General features: G+C 52.4%; 1 protein-coding gene across 6 annotated transcripts in view; it reads left to right on the top strand.

Moving 5' to 3' along the window:
- The window catches only part of PIEZO1 (piezo type mechanosensitive ion channel component 1 (Er blood group)), a 113,706-nt gene that overhangs the window by 36,262 nt on the left and 63,779 nt on the right, over positions 1 to 13,665 (top strand). For all 6 annotated transcript variants that reach the window (XR_012789137.1, XR_012789138.1, XR_012789140.1 and 3 more), the window contains exons 3-5: positions 1,997 to 2,119; positions 2,442 to 2,484; positions 5,571 to 5,736. Coding sequence is in view for 2 of the 6 variants with exons in the window: in XM_075576784.1 (XP_075432899.1) it covers positions 1,997 to 2,119; positions 2,442 to 2,484; positions 5,571 to 5,736 (332 nt within the window). In the remaining 4 variants the exon portion in view is untranslated. The remainder of the gene's footprint in view (positions 1 to 1,996; positions 2,120 to 2,441; positions 2,485 to 5,570; positions 5,737 to 13,665) is intronic.

Genomic DNA, 13,665 nt, shown 5'->3' with positions numbered 1-13,665 from the left:
TCCGGACCTAAACCCCATTGAAATGTTGTGGCAGGACCTGAAGTGAGCTGTCCATGCAAGGAAGCCCTCAAATGTCACTGAGTTGAAGCAGTTCTGTAAGGAGGAATGGGACAAAATTCCTCAAAAACCGATGTGAGAGACTGACCAGCAGTTACAGGAAACACTTAGCTGAAGTCATTGCTGCTCATGGGGGCGCCACCAGGTACCGAATCTAATGGTCACATACTTTCTCACACGTGGTTATTGAATGTTGAATCATTTGTGGATAAATAAATGTTGAACAAGTTTCATGTTTTTTGTGTCGCTTGTTTGATCAGGTTATCTGCATCTTTTATTAGGACTTAGATTAAGATCTAATAACATTTTAGGTGTGAAATATGTGAAAAGCCTAAGGGTTTCACCCCCGTTTCCTTGCCTGTGTATGTATGTCATGCTTGATACTCTCAGTGAGTAGCTCTGTGCCTGGGTTCTTCACCTGCTGCCGCCCTGCTGGGATCAGAACACACGGAACACGATCTGAAGCCGGCCTCACATGTCCAGGGGAAGCAGGGTATCACGTGGCAGAGCCCTGAGGGCTGAGACCGCTGAGCTCACAGGACGTACCACTGGGGACAGCGACATATAACGCTGAGCCAGGAGTCCCAGGACTGGGGGCAGCTTCAGGGGGCTGTGAAATCCTCAATCTGAACAACTACGAGGCAAAACCGGGGCAGAAATGCTGCAGTATTTTCAGCCCCCTTTTGCAGTTGACAGCCTGCACATCACACATGTCTCTATAAATAGCCGCTCCTGCAAAGACACCAGAGATTTTAACTGGGTGAAAGTTAAACGGGTATTCTCCCCCCCCCTCACTAACCTTTTCCATATGTGAGTGTGTCTCAGAGATGAGAGGGCAACAGAATGCAGAACTGTCACTTAAAGCTGCAGACCTAGCAACATCCTACATGTGTGTTTTCATAAATCAGTTCTGTACTGTGAGAAAATGCATTTATTTTTAAAACTGTGATGGAAATGTTTAATGTATTATAATGTAACAAGCATTTATTTTGTTTCTATAGCAACCATTTACATAGTCACATCCCCTTCCTCTTCTGAAACACTCTGGCACACCCCTTTTTGAGCCCTGCCCTCTCTCTAGCAGTAAACCAATTGTATCTAGTGACGGCCTGGTCACATGATCTTCCCCACTGAACTTTGCATCTTTGGTCCTCTTCTGCTACACTGACAGCCATTTAGTGAACCCCCGAGCAGAATCTTCGCCGATCGATCACAGGAGAACAGATCGATCGGCAATTTAGCTAATTACTTATCATTGTGTGGATTGTATTGATGCGCATATTAAAGGGGGAAAAAATAAACGTCCTCTTGGACTGCTGCTTTAATTAATGTAACATATCTTTTTATAAGGCATTACAATGTTTCTACCATCACAGGGGTTAGGCTACCGTCAGGTCATACCAGAAGACAGCATGTTATTTGTAACATACCCCCTCTGTTAGCACTGCCCCTTCTGTTGGTATTTAGGGAGGGTTCTCATGGGTAAGTGAAGGGATTTCTCACACACATGAGATACTGCAGATCTGCAGTATCTGTGTACACGGTGTAGTATCTGTACTGTGTAGTGTGCACAGTATGTAACTGTGTGCCAAACTCTGCATCGCAGCCCCCTAAAGACAAGACCCCAACCCCTCTTTCCAATACGCTGTGCTTCTACCCCTGTATTAGATTATCGTTCCCCTATATATCTATATCTCTCTGGTATCTGTATATATGTATTTATTTATGCACGGTGACAAAAACAGGAGTCAGAAGATCACATCTGAGTTAACAATGTGATAAAAAAATGTCGTTCCCCAAGAGCTTGCAATCCAATGTTAATGTAAGTAAGCACAATGTGTGGCCGGCCCCAGCCAGTTGGGGAGGGGTCCGTGTATGTTGATGCTGGACCTGTATATAGAGGAGAAATGATACACTCTGCTCTTCTTTTGCCTGGCAGGTCACACAGGGAATCTGATGAAGGCTCTGCTCGGTACCAGCATACTCTTCCTCTGCGCGCACCTCGCCTTCCAGGTGTGCCTGTACACCGTGCCCGGGCTGGATGATATGCTGGGGTACAACTGTGAGTGCAGGGGGGCAACTCGCCACACACCCGCAAGTGGGATTCATCAGGATTGTGGGTCTGTGTGCATTGTGTCAGTGTGTTACTTTGTTATTTATCTGATGGGTGGCGGTTTCTGTGTATACCCTTTAAGTGCTGTGTGATTGTGTCTCTGCTGTGTGATTGTGTCTCTGCTGTGTGATTGTGTCTCTGCTGTGTGATTGTGTCGCTGGTGTGTGATTGTGTCGCTGCTGTGTGATTGTGTCGCTGCTGTGTGACTGTCGCTGCTGTGTGACTGTGTTAGTGTTTCAGGTATCTGACCGGTGTGTGCTTTATTTTGCAGGCAGCAGCTGGGAGTTTCTGGCTCGTCATGTGGGTGTCACCAGGTAAGGGGAGGGGGGAGATTTAGGGGTTCACCTGTTGTCTGGGCGTGTTGCATACTCCTTCGTCCTGTGGGTGATATGGGTGTCAGTCTGCAAAGGGAAATACACCTGTGGGAGAAATGTGCAGAACTGCACCAGAAGTGTCTCCCCCGGCGGGCTCGTGCATCTCTCTGTGGGCTCGTGCATCTCTCTGCGGGCTCTTGTATCTCTCTGCGGGCTCTTGTATCTCTCTGCGGGCTCTTGCATCTCTCTGCGGGCTCGTGCATCTCTCTGCGGGCTCTTGCATCTCTCTGCGGGCTCTTGCATCTCTCTGCGGGCTCTTGCATCTCTCTGCGGGCTCGTGCATCTCTCTGCGGGCTCTTGCATCTCTCTGCGGGCTCTTGCATCTCTCTGCGGGCTCTTGTATCTCTCTGCGGGCTCTTGCATCTCTCTGCGGGCTCGTGCATCTCTCTGCGGGCTCGTGCATCTCTCTGCGGGCTCGTGCATCTCTCTGCGGGCTCGTGCATCTCTCTGCGGGCTCGTGCATCCTCTGCGGGCTCGTGCATCTCTCTGCGGGCTCGTGCATCTCTCTGCGGGCTCGTGCATCTCTCTGCGGGCTCGTGCATCTCTCTGCGGGCCCTTGTATCTCTCTGCGGGCTCTTGTATCTCTCTGCGGGCTCTTGTATCTCTCTGCGGGCTCTTGTATCTCTCTGCGGGCTCGTGCATCTCTCTGCGGGCTCGTGCATCTCTCTGCGGGCTCGTGCATCTCTCTGCGGGCTCGTGCATCTCTCTGCGGGCTCGTGCATCTCTCTGCGGGCTCGTGCATCTCTCTGCGGGCTCGTGCATCTCTCTGCGGGCTCGTGCATCTCTCTGCGGGCTCTTGTATCTCTCTGCGGGCTCTTGCATCTCTCTGCGGGCTCTTGCATCTCTCTGCGGGCTCTTGTATCTCTCTGCGGGCTCTTGCATCTCTCTGCGGGCTCTTGCATCTCTCTGCGGGCTCTTGCATCTCTCTGCGGGCTCTTGCATCTCTCTGCGGGCTCTTGCATCTCTCTGCGGGCTCTTGCATCTCTCTGCGGGCTCTTGCATCTCTCTGCGGGCCATTGTATCGCTCTGCGGGCTCTTGTATCTCTCTGCGGGCTCGTGCATCGCTCTGCAGGCTCGTGCATCTCTCTGCGGGCTCGTGCATCTCTCTGCGGGCTCGTGCATCTCTCTGCGGGCTCGTGCATCTCTCTGCGGGCTCTTGTATCTCTCTGCGGGCTCTTGTATCTCTCTGCGGGCTCTTGTATCTCTCTGCGGGCTCTTGTATCTCTCTGCGGGCTCGTGCATCTCTCTGCGGGCTCTTGTATCTCTCTGCGGGCTCTTGTATCGCTCTGCGGGCTCTTGTATCTCTCTGCGGGCTCTTGTATCTCTCTGCGGGCTCGTGCATCTCTGCGGGCTCGTGCATCTCTCTGCGGGCCCTTGCATCGCTCTTTCATTTTCTTACATCACTCTGCGTGTTGTTTTGCCTTTGCGTGTTTGGTACATACATACTCTACACATGGTTCTGTGTGGTGTTTGTCTCCATGTGATACGCCCGCTCGCTGTTAGAATGTTTTTGCGTGTTCTATTGCTGCAATATTGCTCTGCATGATATTCTATGGCTTAACCTGTTAATATATTGCCCTGCATGATATTCTATGGCTTAACCTGTTAATATATTGCCCTGCATGATATTCTATGGCTTAGCCTGTTAATATATTGCCCTGCATGATATTCTATGGCTTAACCTGTTAATATATTGCCCTGCATGATATTCTATGGCTTAACCTGTTAATATATTGCCCTGCATGATATTCTATGGCTTAGCCTGTTAATATATTGCCCTGCATGATATTCTATGGCTTAACCTGTTAATATATTGCCCTGCATGATATTCTATGGCTTAACCTGTTAATATATTGCCCTGCATGATATTCTATGGCTTAACCTGTTAATATATTGCCCTGCATGATATTCTATGGCTTAACCTGTTAATATATTGCCCTGCATGGTATTCTATGGCTTAACCTGTTAATATATTGCTCTGCATGATATTCTATGGCTTAACCTGTTAATATATTGCTCTGCATGATATTCTATGGCTTAACCTGTTAATATATTGCCCTGCATGGTATTCTATGGCTTAACCTGTTAATATATTGCTCTGCATGATATTCTATGGCTTAGCCTGTTAATATATTGCTCTGCATGATATTCTATGGCTTAACCTGTTAATATATTGCCCTGCATGATATTCTATGGCTTAGCCTGTTAATATATTGCTCTGCATGATATTCTATGGCTTAGCCTGTTAATATATTGCTCTGCATGATATTCTATGGCTTAACCTGTTAATATATTGCCCTGCATGATATTCTATGGCTTAGCCTGTTAATATATTGCTCTGCATGATATTCTATGGCTTAACCTGTTAATATATTGCCCTGCATGATATTCTATGGCTTAACCTGTTAATATATTGCTCTGCATGATATTCTATGGCTTAACCTGTTAATATATTGCCCTGCATGATATTCTATGGCTTAACCTGTTAATATATTGCCCTGCATGATATTCTATGGCTTAGCCTGTTAATATATTGCTCTGCATGGTATTCTATGGCTTAACCTGTTAATATATTGCTCTGCATGATATTCTATGGCTTAACCTGTTAATATATTGCTCTGCATGGTATTCTATGGCTTAACCTGTTAATATATTGCTCTGCATGGTATTCTATGGCTTAACCTGTTGATATATTGCTCTGCATGGTATTCTATGGCTTAACCTGTTAATATATTGCCCTGCATGATATTCTATGGCTTAACCTGTTAATATATTGCTCTGCATGGTATTCTATGGCTTAACCTGTTAATATATTGCTCTGCATGGTATTCTATGGCTTAACCTGTTGATATATTGCTCTGCATGGTATTCTATGGCTTAACCTGTTAATATATTGCCCTGCATGATATTCTATGGCTTAACCTGTTGATATATTGCTTTGCTGGTTATATTTCCACATCGTGCATTGCCGGCCTCTCTGGCACCGAAGGGTTTACAAGACCCCTCCTCTGTGACTCTCCCCCCAGGCTGGATCTCTCTGACATCCCGAACACGGTGCGTTTCGTGTCTCCGGACTTGGGCATGTTTCTGGTGTCGGCGGTGTGCTTGGGCCTGTGTAACCGCTTACTGCCACGGCCGCGATCCATCCCACGGGCAGGGCGGCGTCACGGGTCCACGGAGCCACTGGAACAGGTGGGGACAATGCATGACCGTAAAGCTGTAAACTCCATGCTGCCCGGTGCCTGCAGGGCATTGTTCCCTCCTGCAACCCCCTGTACCCTCCTGCACCCTCCTGCACCCTCCTGCACCCTCCTGCACCCTCCTGTACCCTCCTGCAACCCCCTGTACCGGCCCGGGCGGCTTTAAATGAACATTCCACACTGTATAGTGATGCTGTGCAGCTTTTCTTTGTTTCACTCTTTTTTTATTGATTTTCAAGGCCGAGAAACACTGATTCTTACAATACAGAGGCAGCATAGAACGCGCATACTGTACAATACAGAGGCAGCATAGAACGGCGCATACAGTACAATACAGAGGCAGCATAGAACGCGCATACAGTACAATACTGAGGGAGCATAGAACGCGCATACAGTACAATACAGAGGCAGCATAGAACGCGCATACAGTACAATACAGAGGCAGCATAGAACGCGCATACAGTACAATACAGAGGGAGCATAGAACGCGCATACAGTACAATACAGAGGCAGCATAGAACGCGCATACAGTACAATACAGAGGCAGCATAGAACGCGCATACTGTACAATACAGAGGCAGCATAGAACGCGCATACAGTACAATACTGAGGGAGCATAGAACGCGCATACAGTACAATACTGAGGGAGCATAGAACGCGCATACTGTACAATACAGAGGGAGCATAGAACGGCGCATACAGTACAATACTGAGGCAGCATAGAACGCGCATACAGTACAATACTGAGGGAGCATAGAACGCGCATACAGTACAATACTGAGGGAGCATAGAACGCGCATACTGTACAATACTGAGGGAGCATAGAACGCGCATACTGTACAATACAGAGGGAGCATAGAACGGCGCATACAGTACAATACTGAGGCAGCATAGAACGCGCATACAGTACAATACTGAGGGAGCATAGAAGGCGCATACTGTACAATACAGAGGGAGCATAGAACGGCGCATACAGTACAATACTGAGGCAGCATAGAACGCGCATACAGTACAATACTGAGGGAGCATAGAACGCGCATACTGTACAATACTGAGGGAGCATAGAACGCGCATACTGTACAATACAGAGGCAGCATAGAACGCGCATACAGTACAATACTGAGGGAGCATAGAACGCGCATACAGTACAATACTGAGGCAGCATAGAACGCGCATACTGTACAATACAGAGGGAGCATAGAACGGCGCATACAGTACAATACTGAGGCAGCATAGAACAGCACATACAGTACAATACTGAGGCAGCATAGAACGGCGCATACAGTACAATACAGAGGGAGCATAGAACGCGCATACTGTACAATACAGAGGGAGCATAGAACGGCGCATACAGTACAATACGGAGGGAGCATAGAACGGCGCATACAGTACAATACTGAGGCAGCATAGAACGGCGCATACAGTACAATACAGAGGGAGCATAGAACGGCGCATACAGTACAATACTGAGGCAGCATAGAACGGCGCATACAGTACAATACAGAGGGAGCATAGAACGGCGCATACAGTACAATACAGAGGCAGCATAGAACGGCGCATACAGTACAATACAGAGGCAGCATAGAACGGCGCATACTGTACAATACAGAGGGAGCATAGAACGCGCATACTGTACAATACAGAGGGAGCATAGAACGGCGCATACAGTACAATACTGAGGGAGCATAGAACGCGCATACTGTACAATACAGAGGGAGCATAGAACGGCGCATACAGTATAATACTGAGGCAGCATAGAACAGCGCATACAGTACAATACAGAGGGAGCATAGAACGGCGCATACAGTACAATAGAGGGAGCATAGAACGGCGCATACAGTATAATACTGAGGCAACATAGAACGCGCATACAGTACAATACAGACGGAGCATAGAACGGCGCATACAGTACAATACGGAGGGAGCATAGAACGGCGCATACAGTACAATACGGAGGGAGCATAGAACGGCGCATACAGTACAATACTGAGGCAGCATAGAACGGCGCATACAGTACAATACAGAGGGAGCATAGAAAGGTGCATACAGTACAATACAGAGGGAGCATAGAACGGCGCATACAGTACAATACTGAGGGAGCATAGAACGGCGCATACAGTACAATACAGAGGGAGCATAGAAAGGTGCATACAGTACAATACAGAGGGAGCATAGAACGGCGCATACAGTACAATACAGAGGGAGCATAGAACGGCGCATACAGTACAATACAGAGGGAGCATAGAACGGCGCATACAGTACAATACAGAGGGAGCATAGAACGGCGCATACAGTACAATACTGAGGGAGCATTGAACAGCGCATAGAGTACAATACAGAGGGAGCATAGAACGGCGCATACAGTACAATACTGAGGGAGCATAGAACAGCGCATACAGTACAATACAGAGGGAGCATAGAACGGCGCAGGACACACACATATATATATATATTATCTACTATATATTTCTGAAAGCACTGTATGTCTGCGTCCCTAGCGGCAATCTCATTGGTCCCTTGGCCTGCCCGCCCCCGCACCTCTCATTGGCCTGAGGCAGAGTGACGGGCAAAAACACACACACACACACACACACACACACACACCCTCACACACACACACACACACCACGCCCCCGCACACACACACACCCTCACACACACCCTCACACACACACACACACACACACACACACACACACACCCCCCCCCTCACACACACACACACACACACACTCTCCCCCGTCAGTTGGACCGCAGCTCACCTTCCACACCCCCCCCTCCTCTCCCGGTGCCCCTCACTCTCTCCCCCCACCTCACCCAAATCCCCACGCTCCGCAACATCCCCAGCCGCACCATCACCCTCACCGTGCGCCGCGGCCCTCCTGCTCAGCAGCAAACTCCAGGCTCCTCCCCCCTCGCGGGCCGGGCCTCCTGCTCTCCCCCTCTCCGGTAGCGGCGCACGTGAGGGGAAGCGCGGCGCGGAACTCCCCCTCACGTGCGCCGCTACCGGAGAGGGGAAGCGCGGCGCGGGACTCCCCCTCACGTGCGTCGGCTCCCGGACGGAGGGGAAGCGCGGCGCGGGTCTCCTGCCACTCTTGCCCCCCCCCCCCCAGCTTCCCGAACTCACCTCCTGCCCCAGCCAGATGCCACGGGGTCAAAGTAAGTCACCCACCGTCTCCCACCCACGCACTGTCACCCAGTCACCCACCCAGTCACGTCACCCACTCAGTCACTCAGTCACCCACTCACCCAAAAACTCACTTAGTCACCCACCCACTCACTCAGTCAAGTCATAGTCAAAGTCACCCACGCACCCACCCACCCACCCACCCAGTCACCCACCCACCCACCCAGTCAACTCAGTCACCCACCCACTCTGTCACCCACCCACTCAGTCACCCACCCACTCAGTCACCCACCCACTCAGTCACCCACCCACTCAGTCACCCACCCACTCAGTCACCCACCCACTCAGTCACCCACCCACTCAGTCACCCACCCACTCAGTCACCCACCCACTCAGTCACCCACCCACTCAGTCACCCACCCACTCAGTCACCCACCCACTCAGTCAGTCACCCACTCGCCCACCCAGTCAGTCACCCACTCGCCCACCCAGTCAGTCTCCCACTCGCCCACCCAGTCAGTCTCCCACTCGCCCACCCAGTCAGTCTCCCACTCGCCCACCCAGTCAGTCTCCCACTCGCCCACCCAGTCAGTCTCCCACTCGCCCACCCAGTCAGTCTCCCACTCGCCCACCCAGTCAGTCTCCCACTCGCCCACCCAGTCAGTCTCCCACTCGCCCACCCAGTCAGTCTCCCACTCGCCCACCCAGTCAGTCTCCCACTCGCCCACCCAGTCAGTCTCCCACTCGCCCACCCAGTCAGTCTCCCACTCGCCCACCCAGTCAGTCTCCCACTCGCCCACCCAGTCAGTCTCCCACTCGCCCACCCAGTCAGTCTCCCACCCACCCAGTCAGTCTCCCACCCACCCAGTCAGTCTCCCACCCAGTCAGTCTCCCACCCAGTCAGTCTCCCACCCAGTCAGTCTCCCACCCAGTCAGTCTCCCACCCAGTCAGTCTCCCACCCAGTCAGTCTCCCACCCAGTCAGTCTCCCACCCAGTCAGTCTCCCACCCAGTCAGTCTCCCACCCAGTCAGTCTCCCACCCAGTCAGTCTCCCACCCAGTCAGTCTCCCACCCAGTCAGTCTCCCACCCAGTCAGTCTCCCACCCAGTCAGTCTCCCACCCAGTCAGTCTCCCACCCAGTCAGTTTCCCACTCACCCACCCATTCAGTTTCCCACTCACCCACCCATTCAGTTTCCCACTCACCCACCCATTCAGTTTCCCACTCACCCACCCATTCAGTTTCCCACTCACCCACCCATTCACTTTCCCACTCACCCACCCATTCACTTTCCCACTCACCCACCCATTCACTTTCCCACTCACCCACCCATTCACTTTCCCACTCACCCACCCATTCACTTTCCCACTCACCCACCCATTCACTTTCCCACTCACCCACCCATTCACTTTCCCACTCACCCACCCATTCACTTTCCCACTCACCCACCCATTCACTTTCCCACTCACCCACCCATTCACTTCCCACTCACCCACCCATTCACTTTCCCACTCACCCACCCATTCACTTTCCCACTCACCCACCCATTCACTTTCCCACTCACCCACCCATTCACTTTCCCACTCACCCACCCATTCACTTTCCCACTCACCCACCCATTCACTTTCCCACTCACCCACCCATTCACTTTCCCACTCACCCACCCATTCACTTTCCCACTCACCCACCCATTCACTTTCCCACTCACCCACCCATTCACTTTCCCACTCACCCACCCATTCAGTTTCCCACTCACCCACCCATTCACTTTCCCACTCACCCACCCATTCACTTTCCCACTCACCCACCCATTCACTTTCCCACTTTCCCACTCACCCACCCATTCAGTTTCCCACTCACCCACCCATTCAGTTTCCCACTCACCCACCCATTCAGTTTCCCACTCACCCACCCATTCAGTTTCCCACTCACCCACCCATTCAGTTTCCCACTCACCCACCCATTCAGTTTCCCACTCACCCACCCATTCACTTTCCCACTCACCCACCCATTCACTTTCCCACTCACCCACCCATTCACTTTCCCACTCACCCACCCATTCACTTTCCCACTCACCCACCCATTCACTTTCCCACTCACCCACCCATTCACTTTCCCAGTCACCCACCCATTCACTTTCCCACTCACCCACCCATTCACTTTCCCACTCACCCACCCATTCACTTTCCCACTCACCCACCCATTCACTTTCCCACTCACCCACCCATTCACTTTCCCACTCACCCACCCATTCACTTTCCCACTTTCCCACTCACCCACCCATTCACTTTCCCACTTTCCCACTCACCCACCCATTCACTTTCCCACTTTCCCACTCACCCACCCATTCACTTTCCCACTTTCCCACTCACCCACCCATTCACTTTCCCACTTTCCCACTCACCCACCCATTCACTTTCCCACTCACCCACCCATTCACTTTCCCACTCACCCACCCATTCACTTTCCCACTCACCCACCCATTCACTTTCCCACTCACCCACCCATTCACTTTCCCACTCACCCACCCATTCACTTTCCCACTCACCCACCCATTCACTTTCCCACTCACCCACCCATTCACTTTCCCACTCACCCACCCATTCACTTTCCCACTCATCCACCCATTCACTTTCCCACTCATCCACCCATTCACTTTCCCACTCATCCACCCATTCAGTCTCCCACTCACCCACCCATTCAGTCTCCCACTCACCCACCCATTCAGTCTCCCACTCACCCACCCATTCAGTCTCCCACTCACCCACCCATTCAGTCTCCCACTCACCCACCCATTCAGTCTCCCACTCACCCACCCATTCAGTCTCCCACTCACCCACCCATTCAGACTCCCACTCACCCACCCATTCAGTCTCCCACTCACCCACCCATTCAGTCTCCCACTCACCCACCCATTCAGTCTCCCACTCACCCACCCATTCAGACTCCCACTCACCCATTCAGTCTCACACTCACCCATTCAGTCTCACACTCACCCATTCAGTCTCACCCAAAACCACCCACCCAGTCACCGACCCCAGTCACTGACCCACCCAGTCACCGACCCTGAAAAAGTCACCCAGTCACCGACCCACCCACCGACCCAAAGTCACCCACCCACCCAAAGTCACCCACCCACCAACCCAGAGTCAACCGACCCAAAGTCACCCACCCACCGACCCAAAGTCACCCACCCACCGACCCAACTCACCCACCCACCGACCCAACTCACCCACCCACCAACCCAACTCACCCACCCACCGACCCAAAGTCACCCACCGACCCAAAGTCACCCACCCACCGACCCAAAGTCAAACCGACCCAAAGTCACCCACCCACCCACCGACCCAAAGTCACCCACCCACCAACCCAAAGTCACCGACCCAAAGTCACCCACCCACCCACCGACCCAAAGTCACACACCCACCGACCCAAAGTCACCCACCCACTGACCCAAAGTCACCCACCCACCGACCCAAAGTCACCCACCTACCGACCCAAAGTCAAACCGACCCAAAGTCACCCACCCAGTCACCGACCCAAAGTCACCCACTCAGTCAAGTGTCACCCACCCACACAGTCACCCACACACTCAGTCAACTCAGTCACCCACCTAGCTGTCAAGGGGGGGGGAAAGCCTAACCCTGTCGTACGCCCCCCCCAAAATTACATCCCGGGCAACGCCGGGTCTCTCAGCTAGTATATATATATATATCACTCCACACACAGTAAGTAAAACAACAATGACTTTACTTGTGAGCATAGGAAACGTACTTTTGCATATAATCAACAGGTGACCCTCCCTAGAGGAGACACTAACTACTGCGTCTCGCAGGACGCTACCTCCAACTCCACTGGATGATCCCACCCAGTGTCCAGTAACCCCACCCAGTATTACCCCACCCTCAAGTGAGAGAGATAAGTGTGACTGCGCAGCCACTGTGTCCCTTGTGAATGTGATATGAGTCGTTGGTGCACTTGTAGGTTACCTGCCGGGCACTCCGGTGCCCGGGCCTGCCACGGAACTTCACAAAGGATCCTGATGTCGACTTTACACAGGAACTACCGTCCGGGGCGATCCCACCCGGATGGTTGCTGCAGCGACAGCGAAGGTCTGAGCCCAAACCTCTGGCCGGACGCGCAGCGTCTGCTGGGTCCCTAACTGACTCTAGATAGTAAGTGGCAGGGTCCCTAACCTGGGGGCGGTCCCTGACACAACTCACACTACTGGGTGACTCAGGGCTAGCTGGGGCCTCGGGGGCTGCTGGCCTAATGCAGGGAGTCACTGACTCCTGCACCCTACCTCCTTCCCCTAGCTGCTCCTGGCGCCAACTGACTCTCTCCTCCAAAACCCCGCGAAATGTATCCTTTCTTGTTCTGCAGGGTAATCCTTCAGCCCTATTGGCTCCCTGGCGTCACATGGGGTGCTGCTGAGGCTCATGGGACTTGTAGTCCCTTCAAAGAGCCTTCCCTGGTAGGCTAGCGTTTGCGCCTTATCACTGCGCATGCGCGAACTTCCCTGCCGGTCCCCGCACCGAAATCCCCACTGCGCATGCGCGCGCAATTCAATATGGCGGCGCCCTGCACCGGGCCCGCCAGAGCCCTAGCGACGCGCCCGCGGCCCTGACAACCAGCCGCTCGCGTCCCCAGCAACCTCCGCTCCGGTTCCCGTCTGCCCCTCACCCTGGCAATCACCGACGGGTCCGCCATTGGGCTCGGCGGCACCCGCGATCGTTCACTGAGGGAGGGCGACGGGCAGAGGGGGACCTGGCTACATCAGCATTAGTAATTAGTA

The sequence above is a fragment of the Ascaphus truei genome, chromosome 19 (assembly GCF_040206685.1).
Source record: "Ascaphus truei isolate aAscTru1 chromosome 19, aAscTru1.hap1, whole genome shotgun sequence".
Taxonomy (NCBI): Eukaryota; Metazoa; Chordata; class Amphibia; order Anura; family Ascaphidae; genus Ascaphus; species Ascaphus truei.
Note: the sequence above shows the minus strand (reverse complement) of the source record. Positions and strands in the feature narration are given on the sequence as shown.